General features: G+C 44.4%; 1 protein-coding gene across 1 annotated transcript; it reads right to left on the reverse strand.

Moving 5' to 3' along the window:
* Positions 1 to 15,572: 15,572 nt before the first annotated feature.
* On the reverse strand, positions 15,573 to 19,349 carry Rtp2 (receptor transporter protein 2). The gene is made up of 2 exons (XM_076868618.2): positions 19,186 to 19,349; positions 15,573 to 16,086 (listed from the first exon to the last, which is right to left on the reverse strand). The coding sequence occupies exons 1-2, from the start codon at positions 19,347 to 19,349 to the stop codon at positions 15,573 to 15,575; spliced, it is 678 nt and encodes a 225-aa protein (XP_076724733.2).
* Between the last annotated feature and the right edge of the window lie 1,090 nt (positions 19,350 to 20,439).

Below are 20,439 nucleotides of genomic sequence, written 5' to 3' on the forward strand. Positions count from 1 at the left end.
TTAGTTCCATAATTTAGCTATTCTGAATTGTGCTGTTATAAACATTGTTATGGCTGTGTCCCTGAAGTTTGCTGTTTTTAAGTCCTTAGGGTATAAACCGAGGAGTGGGATAGCTGGGTAAACTGGTGGTTCTTTCCAAGTTTTCCAAGGAATATCCATACTGCTTTCCAGATTGGCTGCACCAATTTGCAGTCCCACCAGCAATATATGAGTGTGCCTTTTCCCCCACATCCTCGCCAACACTTATTATTGTTTTGATTTGCATTTCTCTAATTGCTAGAGATGTTGAACATTTTTTCATGTTTGTTGATTATGTATCCTGAGAAGTGTCTGCTTAGTTCCTTGATCTTAGTTCCTTGATTTTTTTTTTTTTTTTGATGTTAAGGTTTTTGAGTGCTTTATATATCCTAGAGATTAGTGCTCTATCTGATGTGCTTCTGGTAAAGATTTGCTCCCATTCTTTAGGCTCTCTATTCACCTCACTGATTGTTTCTTTTGCTGAGAAGAAGCTTTTTTAATCCATCCCATTTATTGATTCGATTTGAGAACTTCTACTTACCTAATGTAAGCTTTTGGTGCTGTGAATCTCTCTCTAAGCAATGCTTTCATTATATGCACATTTTAATTTGTTTGGTTCCAGATATTTTCTGAACATTTCCTTTTAATAGTCAAAACGTATCTTAACGAGCTTTAAAAAAATAGCCTCTTCTATTTACCCATATAATTGTTATCTGTTTTTTTTTTTTTCTCCTTATCCCTGATGCCCAAGTTTCTTTCCAGTATGATTTTCTGTCTGTCTGAAGGACCAATGATTATTTTAGCTAACAACTCTGCTGGCTCTTAGCTTTGCTTTATATGAAGATATATTTATCTTTCCTTCCTTTCTGAAGAACACTTTGCTACACAAGATTTTGGTTTTCTTGGGGCTGGGAATGTGGCTCAAGTGATAGCATGCTCGCCTGGCATGCATGCGGCTCGGGTTCAATCCTCAGTACCACATACAAACAAAGATGTTGTGTCCGCCGAAAACTAAAAAATAAATATTAAAATTCTCTCTCTCTCTCTCTCTCTCTCTCTCAAAAAAAAAAAAAAAAAAAAAAAAAAAAGATTTTGGTTTTCCTATGTTTTTTTCTTTGGGCACTTTAAAAATGTCACTTCACTGCCTTCTGTCCTACCTAATTTCTGATAAGAATTCCATAACTACTTAAATGGTTCCCTGTCCGACATTAAGGTATCATTTTCTTCCAGTTGACTTCACGTGTTTTCCTTCATCCTTGTTTTGTAAGTGTTCTCAATGTGTCTGGGCATGGACTTCTTTGGGTTTATCCTACCAAGGTTTGCTGAGCTGTTTAAGTCTACAGAATCATGTCTTTCACCACATTTTGGAAAATGGAGACCTAATTTCTTTCTGGGCCATACTCTATCTTTCATTTTAGATCCCTGATGACATTAACCATAACCAAGTCACAGGTCCTGAAGCTCTATTTAATAAAAGTCACAGCAGCAGCTACAAACTTTCTTCTCTCCATTATTTGCTTGGAGCAAACTCTCTTGATCCTTTTTGGACCCATGGGGCTTCCTGGGTGCCCACACAGGGCAGCTCTCAGGGCTTTGATCTTGTTCTCACTGATGACTGAGGCCTGCTTCTGTTCAGAGTCTGTAAAGATGGTTTTTATTTCTGGCTTTTTGGACTGCTAATCCTAAACCCCTCTGAGTTGTAGACTTACAGTGACCCAAACATCCCTCCCACTCTCCTTGTTGCTATGTCCTCACATAATGGGAAGGGCATAAGTGTTGAACACATTCTCTCAAGCCCTGTTTTTGTTTCATTTTATGTTTTGTGTTTTTTGAACAAACTGGCCATTGACACCAGGGCCTCTGTGTTTCAGAAAAGTCCTCTATCACTGAGGTAGTTCCCAGCACATTTTATTTTTATTTTTTAAGCAGGGTCTCATTCTGTTGCTCAGGTGGGCTTCAATGTGTGATTCTGGCCTCTTCTCTACCTCTGCCAACACTGTCCCTGCTCTGCACCTGTAACTAACACCCAGAACTGAGAACCACTCCTTCCATCAATTAGCAATGGATTTTAGGGACGACAACAGTGACAGAGCAGATTGGGAAGACACCTTTGGGGTGAATATCAGGTATGAGGAAAACATGAGGCACGCTCTGGAACCTCTCTCCTCTTTTAACTCTGAATTAATAAGTTGGTTCAAATTTCTTTTATAACTTTGCCACTGCATTAAGAAATAAGGCCCAACTGTGCACAAAATTTAAAATTAAGGGTCACATCAGATGAGAAAATAGGTTATTAAAATGTGCTTTTTAGGAACTAAAATGTCAAAGTAATGAGGAATATTGAATGAGGCAAGACTAAATGGGCTATAATTGTTAGCTAAGCAAGTCATTAATTGTCACTTCATGGGCATTTTTAAAAAGCCATAGCGCATTTGAGGACAGGCAGAGGAGTCAGCAGAGGAAAAACTCTTTTGTGTGGGAACTGGTTTGTTCTTTCTTTAAAGCTAGTATTGGTCAATTATCTCAAGGCCTAACCATCTCAGAGTGAAAAAATCAATATGCACCAAGGCAATTATGTTCTGCATATTTTGGTACTGAAATGGCAATGAGTTTTCATGGCCCAACTAGCTTTTAACTTAAAGCAATAACAGCTAATCTCTATTTTTTTCTGGAATATTTATTTACAAAAAAAGTGTAACGCTATTTTGAATTGTTTTGGGGAATCCTCAAAGGATGGACAGAGAGTCAAGTATCAGTGACATGATATTAAAATGTTACTCTGATGTTTATTTTGGGGACACGGTATTCAGAAAGAAAAACTATGTACCCAAAGATAACCACAGGCATCAAAATACAAATTATAGTCCTGTAAAAAGGGGAACAATTATATATCTGCTCCACCCAGGCTCACACTCTTTGCTGTTCCCATGTGCCATGAGCTCCACATTGCTAAATGCAGCCCTTACCTATCACCAAGATTTGATATATAGCTGATAGCTCTCCCTCCAAAATGGTCAACATCCATCCCAGACCAGGAGCTCACAGTAAAACAAAGTCGCTGTTTCTTTTAAGTACTTTCAGTTTCATTTCTTACATTTAAACCTTTAATACATTTTGAGTTGATTTTGTAACTGGGGAGAGAAGTAGGACCAATCATAGGTTCCAAGTCTCTGTTAATTAAAAGTCATAGCAGCAGCAGCAGTAGCAGCAGCAACAACAAACTTTCTTCTCTCCATTATTTGCTTGGAGCAAACTCTCTTGATCCTTCAGGTTCACCTACATGGGGCTTCCTGGGTGCCCACACAGGCAGCTCTCAGGGCTGCAGTCTTGTTCTCACTGATCACTGAGGCCTGCTTCTGTTCAGAGTCTGTGAAGATGGTTGCTATTTCTGGCTTTTTGGACTGCTAACCCTAAACTCCTCTGACCTACAGACATGCACTGACCCAAACACCCATCCTCTCTTGGCTGCACTTGAGACCAACAGCCAAGAAGAGACCTTAGGAAGTGGTGAACCAAAGGAGGTCTCAGGGAGAACAGACATTTGGGGCCAATGGTGGGAAAGTGAGTGTTGGCTGTAGGAATGGAGCCCATGGTTTTGGGCTACTGACAGAAGGGCCTCAGCATGAAGGGGCTCAGCCTTCACATAACTATATAATGCAGTAAGTAAAACAGCCCTTTTTTCTCCACACCTCTCAGGGAGTTTTACTGTGTGCACCATGAGAATGCCAGTTTCTACTTGTAGGAGCAACAGACAGAAAACCTATCAGACAAGTCCCAGACCTGCTCAGCACCACGTCTAGAGAGCCCAGGAAGCCCTTCCTTTCCACCCCCTAGACAAAGGCACACAAGGTGCACCAGAGGCATTCCTCCTCTACACTGCCTCCTTTTCCTCCTCAGACTTCCTGCATATCCACTGCAGCTGTCCCCCAGCCAGCCTGGAGTTGTCCAGCTGTCCCTGGGCTTCCCCCTTAAGCACACTGCCCCATTCCCCTCATCATACCTCTCCTGCCTCCCAGAACCTTCGCACATTATAACCTTCAGGCAGCAATTAGCCGATCCAGTCCCAAGGGCAAGGCTGGATCCAAACTCTTCCCTTTCCAGGCAGCACACAGTGTGCCCTGCCTCAAGCTGGGAAGGGGATTGACCTTAGGGGAATTTTCCATGCTCTTCTTTTTGTTTAGAAAACTATTCAAAGACTTTACTTTTTAGAAACCTCTAAGCTGCTCATAATGTTACAAGTCTAGAGGCCCTCCTAGGAAATGGCAAACCATTAATAGGACAAATGGCACAAACTTTTCTTATTTGTTTGTTTGTAAGGTATCCATTTCTGCCCACTAAGGGGAAGGGCAGAAAGAAACTTCCAGAGCAGCTCTGCCAGTCCCTGCCCTGTGGAGATGCCAGGGCTTAAAGGTACACGAAGCTTCCCATCCTGACTGATCTGAGAGTTTCTTACTCTTGTTGGTGTGCATTTCACTTTACGAAATTCAGAGTCCCTAGAACCCAAAGAGAACAGCAATTACGTGTGGATGCACTTGGCTTTGATGTTAAGTAGCAACCCTGAGATGGTTTAACACCTCCATTCCCCAAATCCCATGTCTCACACTCTGTGACCTCTAGCAGTGACAAAAGGAGACTTGGGCTTCAGAGACTGTGTGGCATGTAGTGAAGCATCCAGCCACTGCTGCTGGCAGGTCCACTTCTGCCCACTGACCTACCTCTCCCTTGCATGCAAATGGGAACATGGAGATGATGCCACAGAACACTCCGGAGTCTCCAGTGCCTCGACACATGTGTCTTCTCCAACAGCTGCCACCACCCTCTCTATACACCTCAGGGAGGGGCCTGAAGCCCGAAAGAGGAATTCTTTGTAGCCAAAGCCATCAGTTCAAACAGACTTAAGGCAAGAAAGTCCCCATCTACACTGGCTCAAGGTGTCTGAGTCCCATTGCAAATGGGCTCAAGGGGCAGGAGTCTCTATTTACACTGAACAGGGGAGGGAGGTATCAGTCCAGGCCTTAGACAGCATGATGGCTGCTGGATTCCTGCCCTTGCCCTGAGGCCTCCCTCTTTTTCTCTTCCTCCTCCTACTTTAAACATGGTTGCTTTTTTAATAAATCATGGGAATGTCAATCTTATCATTCAATTTGTGAGAAACAAATTTATTAGGAATCATTTCTGCTATGGCAGAGAAGAGCAGGGCAGGGGGAAGTGTCTGAGGGAAGAGTCTCTGATGTCTCTGGCAGGTGGGGGTAGAGGAGAGTCCTGGTGGATCCAGATGCGCTCCTGGCTGGAATCTGCACAGAGAAGCCTGAGCCAGTTGGTGCACCTCACTTCTGAAGCTGTTGGAGTCTGCTTCCTGACGGGTGCTGGCACTATAAAGTCCGGGTGTTCTGAGCTCGGGGTCTTCTGGCTTTTCATTGGTCTGTCTCATGTGGGCAGGTTACCTGGAGCCACTCTTTTGCAGAACCTAGGGGGTCTGTGGCCTCAGCTCACTGGAGCCACTCTTGTTGTGGAAAGAGGGCCCACGAAAGCACTGCAGGCAGCAGCAGAGTTGTTGCAGGCAGGTGGCCATCCGCCTGGTGATCCCCCTTCAGCTCCTGCTTCTCACAGGGCTGCTCTGTGGAGCCACCCTGGGAGGCCAGGCCTTCTGCTACCCGCCTACGAGGGTTGGGCCTGATGTACACATGCCATTGGGTCCTAGGGTCCTCCTGGGAGGCTGGCTTGGAAAGGGGTGTCTTCACGTGGAAAAAGCGGAGAGGAAGGATAGGCATGCTGGCAGCTACAGTGCCCTTCTGCCCTGACGGCTTGGCCTCCTCAGGTGGCTTCTGCTCACAGGGTAAGGCAAGGACAGACTCACTGGTGCACTTGTTGGAGTGGACATTGGGAGGATCCACCACAGGCCTGGGCGAGGCCCAACCACCTCATTAAGCATAGACTTCGCCTATATAGGCCAACCCCTGTATTCTCTTGTGCTAGAGGAGGAGGTAGGTAACCACGGCCTCATCAAATTGACAATTTGCCAGGGACAACCTGGCTTTATAGGAGTCATAACCAATGTCGAACACGATGGTTATGATTGGGGGGTTCAGGCCATTTGGGAAATGGCTGGCTGGGAGGGCTGGTTGAGGAGGCCCCGCCTTGGATCTACCACAGGTGCCCCAATATCTGCTTTAGGGTAGGCCTCTGCATGGGGTCCACCACCAGGATTTGCTGGATGAGGCTGTGTGCTCCCGTGGACATGTGCAAGGGAATGTCATAGCTTACTTGCACAATCAATTTCTGCAGGGCCTCAGTGGTGCTTACCTTGAATGGCCTTCTCCTTGTGAGCATAAAATAGAGTGACACCCAGGCTCTAGATATCTGCCAGAGGGCCCTCAAATCCCTTCCCCAGCACAATTTTAGGGGCACAGTACAGGAATGTCCTCCATAAATTGGTTCAGCTTCTGTCCAGGTGTGAAGCTGATGCTAAGGCCAAAGTCGAGGAGCTTGACGTGGTCCCTGGCATCCACCACAAAGTTCTCCAGGTTCAGGTCCAGGTGCACACCGCCTTTCTCATGCCAGCAATGCACCACATGCACCATCTGCCTGAACACCCCGCAGACCTTCTCCTCCAGTATGCCACCAGCCTGCGGAATGCGATGCGGAAGTTGTCCCCCACCTGCATGCTCCATGATGAGGTACACATTGTGGATAATCTCGATGACCTGGAAGACCTGGTGTTCCAGGTCCATCAACCAGTCGTGTTGGCAGAGCACGGGCTCATTCCCCTCTGTCTTTGGCTCAACTTTCACTGCCACCTCTGTCTCTGTCAGGAGATGGTGAACTAGCACCAATTTCCCAAAGCTCCCCTCCCCAATGGTCCTCAGGACACAATAATGGTCCGTGAAGGTCGACTCATAGCAGGAGCTGGACTCTTTTGTCACAATTATAAAGGCTAGTGCTGCATTTGTGTTCTATAATATGTAAGAGAATAATGTTAGAGTAATCCCCAACTGTATTCTAAGGTACTGAACACAGTACATACACAAATAACATTGTGACATCACTGATACTGACTGTGGGGGTAGGGATGGGAGAGGCATAGCAGCAGAGTTCTTTGCACTACTGAAGTTGCCCTGTTGCATATTCCCATCAGGGTGGTGTCCCTTTTTCATGTTAAATGCTTCCCCCATGGGAACCACAAAGAAATACCTATAGGTTGTACCCAAAGTAGGAAGTACAAGAATTAAAATGTTTCACCATAAACATCAACTCAATAGAAGTGAAAATAGTCATATAACAACATAAATCACACTGAATCAAAACTTATTCTGCCTTCTTTGCAAGGACACAAGCCACATGGAACCAAGAGTCCACTTCACTCTCCTTATTAGGTGGTGAGGCAGGCTGAACCGTGAGTTCATCCTAGCCTCTGAGGTCATCTTAGGTAATGACTCGGTAACAATGTCATTTCTCAAAAAAAAAAAAAAAAAAAGACCTTATTCTTAGGTGTGGAGTTTTAATCCTACAACTGTCTTTGGGGGTTATAATTCAATCCATAATACTCCCTCATCCATCTTACCCAAGAGATTTCATGAAGAGGTGATGAATATAATTACTCTACATCAATCCATATAATCCTCATAATCACATATCTGTCATATCAGCTTTTCCTAGTCCCCTAGATTTTCTTCCTTTTTTTCTTTTAAAGTTATTTACAAAATGTTTTATTCTACTACTTCTTTTCTTAAAATATGTCAAACACTTCTAAATATATAGAAGGACTAGATATTACAAATAAGAACCTATCCACCATGTACATAGCACTGGTAAATAAAATTGCACATGTAGCAATAGTCATATTCTGAGGTATTTTCTAATATGACCATTTTGACCTTGATCCTTTCCCTCCTCACTTCCTCCTACTTTCAGTCCAGTGCACAAGTACAGGCACAGTAAGGCTTAGAGATGGTTGAACCAGTTCATATCCAAAAGTCATTTACAAAGGACAAGCTTTCCTATGAATTTCAACTCAAAATATACAAAAATGTGCTAATTTTAGTAACTACTTGGTCATACCCTGGCAACTTCTTTGACCTCTAGAAACTACATGTTGCAAATTTGGGACTCATCTGTCCCTTATATACACTATATACACAGCAAAACAAAATTCTCAAAACATACAGAAAACTTATGTCTGAAAATATCCAAGTATGAACATACTAACATGTTACCTTTTGAAATTGTTCCCCTCTCACCTTGTCCACTTGTTCCATTCCCAAAAGACAATATTTCATATGAATTTTAGCAAAAAGATATTTACAAAGTGATATTTCACTACCTCTACATATAACATACATTGGGCACTTCTAAACACGTAGAGAGACTAGATGTTTTAAGTAAGGACTCAATTTGTCCACTATATACATGACAGTTTTGAATAAAATGCATACATGTAACAATAGTTCCAATTTGAATATGTCTTTAAAATATGAGCATTCTGGTCCTTCGTGGACCAAGCAGGCTACAAAACTCAAATTTTCAGAAGACAATCCTTCCTAGGAATTTTAAGACAAAACATACAAAATTTGTTTACTAATTCTACTTTTTGAATACACTGGCAACCTCTTTAACACCTAGAAAGACTACATGTAGATTAGGACTCATTTATCTTTTCTATTCACTACATACACAGCAAAGTAAAACAAAACCCATAGACATGAGGAATCACTCTAGCCCTGATCGTAGGCACACTTGCATGGTGCTCTGGAGAACCAGCACACAAGGGTGTACTACTTAATAGGGGGTTGGCTATTGTCCCCTGCCCAAATAAAACTTAAAAGAAATTTACAAAATGTGTTATATTTTACCACTTCTACTTTTAACATATTCCAGGCACTTTAAAACATCTAGAAAGTCTAGATATTAAAACAAAAGAAGAAAAGTACTCAGCATTTTCAACTATATATACAGTAATGAGGAACAAAATGCACATACACAACAATGATTACAATAGGAAAATGCCTTTTACATAAAACCTCTCTGGCACAGGACCTCCTTCTCGTGGTCAAAGTCTTCTCCATGTCCCTAACCCAGGTAACAAATCCTAGAGGTGGTCTAACAAATCCATTTCAAAGGCACTTCTGATTTTTAAAAAACAAATGGGCATCTTCCCAAGACGTTATGTTCTAACTCTATCATATGTTCGCAGCCTCTTGACGTTTAGAATGTCCAGATGTAGCAAAATCTTTAAAAGGTTGGAGGGGCGAGTGGAGAGCAGCGTTTTCATATTATATTCGCAGGCCTTCAACGAACGACCAGTAAATCCTCTCAAAAGGTGGCCATTTCGAATTGGTCACATATGGTATGTTACTCTACCTTTTCTCTCTTTCCTAGAAGGAACATCAACTGCCAACTGCCGTGCGCTGCTAAGCCGTGCAGGGTCTCCGCGGACCCACGCGCCAGACTCCCTGGACAAGAGTCTCCAGGGTCGAGGTGCGAGTCTCGCGGGACCAAGGGTCAGTCTCGCGGGACCAAGGGTCAGTCTCACGGGACCAAGGGTTGGTCTCGTGGGACCAAATGCTGGTCTCGTGGAGCATGCGTTCCGGTCTCGTGGAACTTTTGTGGTGGTCATTGAGGGCCCTGGTCTGCGCGGCTCAGCTGTCCAATGCGTGGCTGAGCGCACCCACTTTCCGGCACCCACTGGCCTGGCTGAGCTTTCGGGCGCCCACTGGCCTTCTGGGGCCCCCGTGGAGTTCAGGCGGACGCCATTCTCGCCATGCCATGTCACTCTCGCCATCTCTCAAAGGCACCTTGTCCTCAGCGGCGACTTTCGTTGGGACTGACATGATTGGGCCAGGAGACCCAGCAGCCCGTAGATCCTGGGTTCGGGTCGAAAGTTTACCGCCACCCTCAGGTTTTCCAGGCGAGAGGGCCTGGGAAGCCTTGTGGGTCCTTCCTAGTCTGGGCCAGCTAGCCAGTAGTCACAGTAGAAGCTCCGGGTGTCTGCAGGGCACAGGCCTTGTGGTCTGTCCAGGGGCTCCCGGTGTCACCCTCCAGCCTGGGGTCCAGGGGAGAAGGCCACGCTGTTTCTCACCATGCCATAACTGGCTTGTCTAGCATTTCTTTATAGGAAATTATTTTAGTTTCCTTCCTGAAGAATCTTATAAATGTGAGATTTTTATTGTTTTTCCTTGGGACACTTTAAAAATGTTATTTTTACTGTCTTCTATCTTACATCATTTCTGATAAGAATTCTGGTCATTTCCATGGTTCCATGTCTATCAATAATGTAAATGAACCTTGGTAAATGAACATAAAATGTAGCAGAGACTTTTGAATGTATTCACCATAAAGAAATGATACCAGCCCGGTGCCATAGGGGGCGCCTATAATCCCAGCAGCTCAGGAGGCTGAGGCAGGAGGATTGTGAGTTCAAAGCAATTTAGCCGGGCACTAAGCAACTCAGTGAGACCCTGTCTCTAAATAAATACAAAATAGATTTGGGAATGTGGCTGAGTGGTTAAATTCCGCTGAGTTCAATCCCTGGTTCCAAAGAAAAGAAAGGAAGGAAGAAATGATAAGGTATGGATATGTTAATGATCCTCAGTTGATGATTATCCAATATTTATGTAAATCAAAACATCAAATTGTATATTATAAATGTGTATAAATACTATGTGTCAATAAACCATCTTTTAAACTTACAAAAAAATTTTAAAAGTTATATATTTCATTTTATTAGGAACATTTCATATTTCTTAATCTACATATAATGGATGCATTATGGATGTAATGGAAATATGAATATTTAAATCTTTAAGGAAGTAATTTATTGTTATTGAAACAAATGAAAGGGATGAAAGTAAAAAGGAAAATCATCTATAATTGTTTTCAGTTGAGTTCAACATTTGTGAACTATTGAGACCAGAAACAAGCAGCCTATTTGATTATTAAACTAATTTACTTGATTTTTCAGCATTAAATAAACAAAACTTTGTGTTATTTGACTGAAGTAACTAGCTTGTCATTTGCAGCCCAAATTATCAATGCCCACAGACACTTGAAGAGAATATTTATTTTTATGCCAAAAGATGAAAACTAAGACTATTATCAACTACTTGGGCAAGAAACAAGTATAGATGGAGAAAGATCAAAATAAGGGAAAGAACTGAATGCCTCTTTCATACACATATAGTGCCTAGTACAATATATATAGGCATTAAAATGTTTGACAAAGGTGCACTAGAGAGTTGTTAGCACATTGTTTTTGCTTTTAAAGAAAATTTATTAAAATGACAATAAAATATCTCATAAATTGAAATCCTCCTGAGCAACAAAACAACTTTACCCCTTACTTGAGCCCAGAGAGCTGTCTCCATCCAAATCCAATGTATTAGCCAGCTTTTCATCACATGACCAAAATACCCAATAAGAACAACCTAGAGGAGGAAAATTTTATTTTGGTTCATGATTGCTGAGGGTTAGTCTATAGTCAGCTGAGTCCATCGCTCTGGGCCCATTGTGAGGCAGAAGATCATAGTGAAAGGGAATAGTGAAGGAGTTCTCCTTTCACAGGATTCCAGAAGTAGAGAGAGAGAAGGTGGGGAGAGACAACAGGGAAGAACTCTTCCAGGACACAAACCCAGTGACCCTCCTCTTGCTATGCCCCACCTGCATACAGTTAACTACCCAGTCCATTCAAACTAGGATAGACTGATTAGATTGAAGCTTTCACAATGTAATCACTTTACCTCTGAACATTCCTGGATTAACACAGGAGCTTTGGGGAGCACTTCATATACAAACTATAACATCTAGACTACCTTGTTCTTTTGTCCTATTTCTAGCTTGTGCTTCCAGATCCCAAAATTCCTATCTCTTGTATTCTACCCTCCTGCCTTCTTGTGGGACTTGGTTGATTACTGTTTTCTGAACTTAAAATAAGCTCTGCCTTTAGACCTTCCTTATTCTTCACCTGGCCCAGAATGTACTTAGCTTCCAGTCCAGCAATGGTTTCCTGACCTACTTCTACATGTCCTCCCAAACACATGCCCTCTTATCTCCTGGTCCAAGAAAAAACTTTTAATTCCCTATCCCCAAAATATGATCAGTTTCTCCTTTTCCCTAGCATTAACTTACACACATTGGATTCTCCCTACCCAATTCAAGCCCTCCAAATCAAAGGCTATTTTTACTTATCTTTGTGATCTTGGAATTTAGACAAGCCAGGAATAAAACAACAAAATATATGAATGCTGAGTTCTGAATTAAAACTGAAGGAATACTGTTATATTCCTTAGGACATATTTCATGCCACTTTTTCCAAGAGTGGTAATGATTTTGTCCTGACTCATTCCACTGTATTTTGGATGAGTTCCCAGATTTCTGAGTCCCAGCACACCACTTTTTCTTAAATCTTACTGTCCTCTTCACCAGGAATTCTACAAACAGCTGCCATCCAGTAACCAGTGAAACTCATATCTGCTTACTTAATGGTGCAAAATTAGCTCAAAGATGTACAAAGGCTTATAAAACACTGTGTTCTTGCAACACAGAGACAGGTGCAGTGTATATATAGAATCCAAAAAGGGAGGGGACACACTACCTCACCAGAGGGGGAAGCAAATATCCATTCCATTTTACAGCAACAAAGGTACATGAGCACTGGATCCTTGTCAACTGCACTGCCAGCAATTTTTGCACATTTCTCAGACATCTCTTTCTAGGCTTCAAGAAGTCCAACTCCCTCCCTGTTTTCAGATACTGATCTGAAGACCAGCTGTCATCCAGATGTTAGTGAACCAACTCTGCCCTCTGGCAAGTCACTGTGGTACTTGCCCAATATTTGAACTGAATCTCAATATGTGTTGGGTAGCTCAGACAAGCTTAACTCTTCGTTTCCTAACAGTCTAGGCTTCTGTACCAGGTACAAATTAACTAGCTCACAAGTCTTATGAGACTTAACATCTCACTAAACCTTGTTTTTCTGTCTATATTAATATTATATTATTATATCTAAATCATAGGTTGTTATTAAGAAGAAAAAAATAACAGCAGGCACAGTGACAAGAATGCTTCCCATCCATATTGGGGAATCGTAGTACGTGGAACATACATAGCAGGAGGAAAATGCTACATTCAATAAGACGAGAATTTAGTCAATCAACCATGCTGATCGAACAGTTACTTTGTGCCAGGCACTGGAAATAGAAAGACAAAAAAAAAAAAAAAACATTGAAAGTGATGGGCACATACACACACACAGGCAAGATGACAATTCAGCATGACTAGGGCCATAGCAGAGAGGTTTCCTCTCCTGGAAAGCCCAGACAGGGTTGAGATCTCACTACCTTGAGGCCCCCTCTGAAGACAAGTTGGTGAAGGTGTCCCAGGGAAACTAGACAGCAGAGCAGGAAGAACATTGACTTGATCCCAGGCATAGGAAGCACAGTGATTGAGAACTCATGTTCTGGAATCAGAGAGACTCTGGATTTCTACATTAGCATTTCAACTCACCATGTAGGTCACCGAAAACAAGTTTCTTAACATCTTCAAGCTTCAGCTATAACGTGGGACTAACTTGCCTCAAAGGGTTGTTCACAGAATTAAATGAGACAGGGCACATAAAGTGTTTAGACAATATCTCACACACAGTAAATATAATAGCAAGTGCTTATTGAGCTCCTTCTCACTGAATGTTATGCATTATTATTATCTGGGAAATGAGGTGTGCCTGGCTAATGAGACTATGCCTCATCCCTCAGCAGGAGGGAGCTCTGGAGGAATCTAAGCAAAGGAGTGTGCTGATAATATCTGATCATTAGAAAATCACCCCAGGACAGTGGCGGAATAGAGGGTGAGTTGTAAGGGAAGAGGCTACAGGCATAGCGATTAAGAGGCAACTAAGGCAAAAGACACTAATAACCAAGTCTGGACAGCAGTAAGTGGGAAGGAAATAAAGGAGATCAACCCTGGAGGTACTTGGGGAAAACAATCAACAGGATATGAGATGTGATGACAACTAGTGTGGGGTTGGGTAGAATGATGAAGGAGGATTCAGGGACACTATCAGATCTCTGAAAAAGAAGAGGTGTGGTTTGTGATGCAAATGGATGAGCTCAGTTTTGGTCATACTGCTTCTGAGGGGAGCTCCCAGTGGACAGGTCAATTAGTCTGTGGGTCTGGAGCTCAGTGGGAATACTCAGAAAAGCTATAAAGACCAGGAGCTCATGTGCACTGAAACCTAAGTTGTGAGTGGGTATGTTACTGAGTGCATACAAGCAGAATGAGAAGAGAATCATGGGGACCCTCCACAAATAAAGGACAAGTGAGAGAAAAGAATATTACAGAAAGAATATTACAGTATAGAGAAAAAAGAAAAAGGATGGAAGAATAAGCACTGTTATAAAATCCTCAAGGAGTAGAAAATGCAGTAGATATATCATGTTAAAGGCAATGTGAAGTCAGAGAAGTATCAATCTAGTTAAACAAGGAAAAGACACGCCTGTGTCTTTATATATGTACATACTTTTTTTATACACTGAGAAAAAATGAGCTGATAGAGAAGTAAAACACATTTCTCTTTAGAATTATCCCCATCTGCATTCACTTTTCGAGGCCCCTAACCCTCACTTCCATTTTCACAGCCTCTTCATCCCTCCACCCGGGTGCCCCAGCTTTACTGCCCATCTCAGGCATGACTCTCCCTCAAGACACAATTTTGGTAGTCTCTTCCTAGACCCACAAACCACAAAGATGCTGGTTGGTGCCACTTCATTCCAATCCTGTCTCTTTATGTTGCCTTGAGATTCCCAGGGTGGACTCAGGCAGGGGACGGACAGTCCTCTGGAAACCATAGGAATGATTCTTGAGGTCCTTGATATTCATCCTGCTAGAAACCACCATTTTCTGCAGTTGCACATGGCCCCATGGGGGCACACACTGTACTGGCCTAACTAAGCTGGGTGAGACTGAAGAATTGAATTTTAAATTTATTTCATTTTAATTAAATTGAAATTGCCACATATGGCCAGTGGCTAACATATTGGACAGTGCAGCTCTAGACCATTCCAGCCAAGCAGACCCTAGCACCAGAGTAAAAAACTGATTGTTTCACAATGGTGGGAACAAGCTGTACCAGAGAGGGATCAGGTGACTTTGCCCCTATGTACTTGGTGGGGACTGCTACTCTCTCCAGGGGAAGCCAAAGCAAGGTTGTCAGGACAGTTGAAGATGACCATGAGAATGAGGCAAGGTCTAGCTGGGATCTAATGAATATGGAAATAAAGCAAAAGGAGGGCTAAAGATGGAGGTGGAGGGGCGAAAGAAGAGAGTTATCTCTCTCCCCCTGTGGACTTAGTACTCTTACCAAACCTGGTAAATTCCAAAACCTATTAGATCTTTCTCCACTACCCCTCTTTATTGGAAAATTTAATGGGAAGACCATTAAAGTTCCTAATGAAGACCCTTCTTTCTACAGAGGAATAAACTGAATTCAGGAAAGGCGAGTGAGTTGTCCAAGGTCATATATTGAATCTGTAGCAGTGGGATCGACCCCCTCAACAATTTGTCTTTTAAAAGAAGGCGGGGCTGCGGAAGGAGACCTGCAGGTACACAATGAGCAGGCAGAGGGAGCCCCAGAGGAGGCACCAGCGAAGGGAGAAGAAGTTGTAGCCCAAGCCAGCCTGGACCCTCGGCTTGGAGGTATCAGAGAAGGCGTCTGTCGCCTCCTCCTCCAGCAGCTTCTCGCTGGGCTTCCAGTGCATGATGCCCTCCTGGCAGGCCTCACAGAATTCACTTCTGTGTGGTCCGCTGTCAGGGCGGCTGGCCACGTGGATGCGGTACTGGCCGCCGTCCTCCTCGTAGCACTGCTCGCGCAGGCTGGTGATGAGGTTGTCCACCAGGCCCTCAATGTTCTCCTCCAGCATGCTGGACTCGTCCAGCCTCGCGGTGCCGCACTCAAAGCAAAGCTGCTTGAAGATGCGCATGCGCACTGATCCCATCCGTTGCGTTCTATCCAGGTGCATGTGGAAGAGAATAACAATGTTGGCCGACTGCCAAGTGTGCCAGCACCAGGAACAGTGGAACCTGCAGGATGGGGAAAGAGGAATGGAAAAGGTGAGCCTCCCGGTGACATCCCACCCTGGGAAACTCAGAAAGGAAAGGCCTCTGCATCTGAGCCTGGGAATGGAAGTGTTTACCACTTACAGGTTCATTAACGCACTGAGGTTGACCAGCAACCGCTTCCTTCTGGTCCCTTGGGACTAGGGCAGCGTTCTCAGGAGCCTCGCACTGGAGCCATCTGGCAACCAGCAGCGCTCTGTAGTAAGCTTTCTGCATGCCTTCCTGCAGCCCCTCAGCTTTCCCAAGCTTAATGCATGCAGGGTTTGCACCTGAACGCTGCACAGGTCACTCCCCTTCTCTAGGCCTCATTTCCCATCTGTGAAATGTAATGTGATGGTATCCAATAAGGGTCTCTCCACTCAGCCTTCCTATTACTCTGAAAAAGAGGGTGGGTGGCCTGCACCGTCTGACTCATGCATCTTCCTTGCTTGCTTGGAGAAGAGAAGCCAAGCACAGATTCTGGCACACAGTAGGTCCTTGGTAAGCCACTGAGAAGGATGGACAGAGGGGTGATGAAAGACTGGACCACAGAAGGACTACCAAGTCTGATCCCTATATCTTGACAACAAACTCTCCCCTGTCCCTGGACAAGTAATCACTAGATCCCATTCCAGCCCCTCAATGAGCACCAGAAAAGTAGACACAGATCCCTATTCCATCACTACCTCACATATACTTTGTCTAACCTGGGACTCTAGAGTCCCAGCCTTGGGAAATGCAGAGGAAGAGGCCTGGGGCTCATCTAGCCAATCCCCACTCCTCCTGCTCCCACCAATGTTTGCACACCTCCAGTGATGGAACAGTTATTACCTCTAGATAAGTGCCTTCCATCCCTGAGATGAACCCTTTTTAGGACCCTGTGACTGAGTCTTCAGATGCTGTCTGGTGTCCACTGGGCTGGTTCTGGCCTTTTCTATGCCCAGTATATAATGACCTTGAAAGACCTCTGATGATGAATTCAATTCAGCCCAGCAGGCACCACTCAGCTTGTGCTGTATTTCAAGCACTAATCAGTCCAGGCTGAGGGTAAGAGATGAATCAGCCAGCCCCTGATCCCTGGAGGCCTCTAACAACATGACCACAGAACAGTCCTCAGCACCACCTGAAACAGGGTTGACAGGGCAGAGGAGCTTGACTGGCCCTGAAACAGAAGCCCATCCCCAACACACACCTCATAGAAAAGCTCAAAGATGAAGTGAGTATATGCACTCACTTTATATGAGTATATGCATATGAGATAAGCGTAGGAATAGCCATTCTCCAACCTCCTTGAGGCTAGCTGGGAGCCACAGGCTATCAGTCAGGAACAGCACCAGTTGAGCCCTGAGGCCAAGAGGAAACAAGAACCTGTCCAACTCAGTTCCTAAAATCCTGAGTCCCCACACCCAAGTCTCCACCTCTTTGCATTCCTTCCACCAAGAAACTCAAATGCTTCATGTTTTCAGTCTGCTCCTTCCATGCTATTTTTTTGTACTGGGGATTGAACTCAGGGGCACTCAACCACTGAGCCACATCCCCTGCCCTAGTTTGTATTGTATTTAGAGATAGGGGCTCACTGAGTTGTTTAGCGCCTCGCTGTTGCTGAGAATGGCTTTGAACTAGTGATTCTAATGTCTCAGCCTTCCAAGTCACTGGGATTATAGGTATGTGTTTCACCATGCCCAACCAACACCTTTTTAAATAATCCAGTAAAAAAAAATAAATAATCCAATACAGTTCAATACAAAATGTTTCTTCTCCCTCAAGCCAGACCCCATATCTAAAATCCAAACATTTTAGACCTGAGTAAGTGGGTGGGGATTAGTTGCAAATCACTTTACTGAGATGATATAGAAGCACAGAGAATGAGAGAGTCATCCATGTACACACAGCTAGTTAAGAGACAACTTAACTTTCTCTGAGCTCAGTGGTGCATGCCTGTAATCTCACCCGCTCAGGAGGTGCAAGTCAACCCCAACAATTTAGTGAAGCCCTAAGTAACTTAAACCCTGTATCGTTAAAAAAAAGGGGGGGGGAGGGGGATAGGATTGTAGCTCCATGGTAAATTGTCCCTGGAGAATCTCAAGTACTGAAAGAAAAAAAAATGCAGTTTAAATCTAATGTTTACAGATCTTGAAGCAAGAGTTAAAATAAATATCCTACCTAAAACCTGCCTCCTTCTGTTTCCACCCTTAGAACCATTCTGCACCACAAGGGGCTTCACACATATACCAGTGTGAAGAACCCAGTCTCTGCTTCTGTGTTCTGTCCACACCTCCAAAACACCTCCACCACCTACTGTCTTCTTTGGGGATTCAAAGACCCAGGGAGGACAGTAAGTGGTGGAGGTGTTTTGGAGGTGTGGACAGACATAGAAGGGGGTTCAAAGAACTGGGCAGATACCCTGTTGGTGGGCTTGAGACAGTTTGGGCAGGGAATTTTGTGAACCCAGTTCCAAATTACAGGCCCTGGGCCTTAATGATCTAAGGGAAGTCCTACCCAAAGTTAAGTCTTTTTGTCACAAACTCATAGATAAGAGAAATAAAAGAGATCTGATTGATCATCATCTAAGGCCACCACCCTCATTTTGCAAATGTGAAAACTGAGAACCAGAGAGGACAGAGACTTGCCCAAGCTCACAGAGCTATTTAGCTATAGAGCTATTTTCTATCACATAACTAATGGCCAATAACTATTTCTGTATTCAAATCAAGTTGCCTTTAATTTACTGAACAAGCAGACCCAGGACCAGAGGACCAGCCTCTCTTTTTCCAGTGGACCTCAGAACCCCTCCTTTCCATTCCAGCCACTCTTTGTCAGAGATTGCAGAAGCATTGAAGCTCTTTGTTCACTGTGGAAAACAGAGACCCAACGATGAAATGTAACCTGCCCAGTGCCACCCAGGGAGTCTACCATTAGAACCAGGGCCTCTGTGGAGCACCTGGACTCCTTTCTCTGCTCCCCAACCTGAACTAACACAGAGTGAGAGTAACCACAGCCCCAGGCTCTGTCTCTCCTTGGACGGTGGCCCAGGGCTGTGACCCAGGGGCTGCGTGCAGGGCTTCTCCCCACTGGGCCTCTCACCTGCCTGAGGCGTGCTGCTCTAGGTACTGCTTCCAGCCAGGGGCCAGCTCATTGGGCTTGAGGTTGGGGTCTATGATGAGTTCCCAGCTGTCAGCCGGCTTTGCTACCTCCATCTTCTCATAGAAGACTTTCTTCCACTCACAAATGGTCAGGCTGGTACACATGGTCCTGTTGGCAGGGGTGCAAGTTTGAGTGACAATAAAGAGTGAGCCTGGATGGGTGCAGCACAGCTCAGTCTCTGTTCTGAAAATCCTCATCAACAGGACCCAGCTCCTTCCTTTGTCACCCTGGAAGCTGTTACCATGGCAGCAAGCCAGGGCACCAAGGGCCAGAGCTGGGAAGGAAGGAAACCCTAAGGGGAACCAGGGCCCTGAGAGAGGCTTCAGGGGCAGGATTGAGTCGTGACACTAAGGAGAGCAAGCAGGCTGGAAAGACCAAACCCAGACCGTATTCATCCAGGCCTCCATGGGTCTTCAGGAAGCAGGCACTATGTGATGGCCCTGCCCTACCCTACTACCTTCCAGGTTTTCTCCACATTCATGCTGTGGTAACTATGACACCCCAGGGGGTCAGGGAGAAGCAGCAATAAGCAAAGCCTGCTCTTCCCAACCAATCAATGTGCTGTGACCATCATTTACCATGTGCCAAGCACAAGTTGTTTGACCTGTGTGCTGTCCAAGTCAGATCTGTCCAAGTCAGCCCCTAAGTGGTTCATCCAGAATGCAGATCCAGGCCTTCTGAAACCAAGCCCATTTGTTCATTTATTGCAACCCTGTTGAGCTAACATAGGGGGATTGAGAAGTAACATGTGGTCCCTTGGCTCAGGGAGATTTCAGACGGGTTGGTGAGGTAGAACGTAATTCAACACACCTTGTAAAGCACTTAATGACATTGTAAATTCATAGTCACAGAATTCTTAAAGCCCACATCGAACTCCCCACTGTAGACACTGGCTGACAGGTGCTGGAGGAGCGAGTTAGTTATGAGCTAAATGTTTTTGCTGCCTCAGCTGCTGCAGAACAGGCCACTGGGTACCGCAGCTCCAATGCTCAATGTAAATACTTAGAGACTAGAGGGACCTGACTCCAAATTTGCATAAGCCAGGGAAAGGAAATCCCCTTGGGAGAAGCAGTCTTGAACAAGGAAAAGTCCAGGCCCTGTGGTTGCTTATCCCAGCTAGACAGCTGCTGGGAGTTTCTCTGTTCGCTATAGTCATCTTATGGTTCTTAACTTGGAAACCTGGATCTCTAGACC

This window comes from Callospermophilus lateralis, chromosome 10 (assembly GCF_048772815.1).
Source record: "Callospermophilus lateralis isolate mCalLat2 chromosome 10, mCalLat2.hap1, whole genome shotgun sequence".
In the NCBI taxonomy this organism is placed as follows: Eukaryota; Metazoa; Chordata; class Mammalia; order Rodentia; family Sciuridae; genus Callospermophilus; species Callospermophilus lateralis.

What these genes read in the sequence shown, in the direction of transcription:
- Rtp2 (XM_076868618.2), bottom strand. Translation starts at nt 19,349, where the DNA reads ATGTGTACCAGCCTGACCATTTGTGAGTGGAAGAAAGTCTTCTATGAG. An exon ending in GAGCAGCACGCCTCAGGCAG is followed by an intron (nt 16,087 to 19,185) that starts GTGAGAGGCCCA and finishes CCCATCCTGCAG; the next exon opens with GTTCCACTGTTCCTGGTGCT.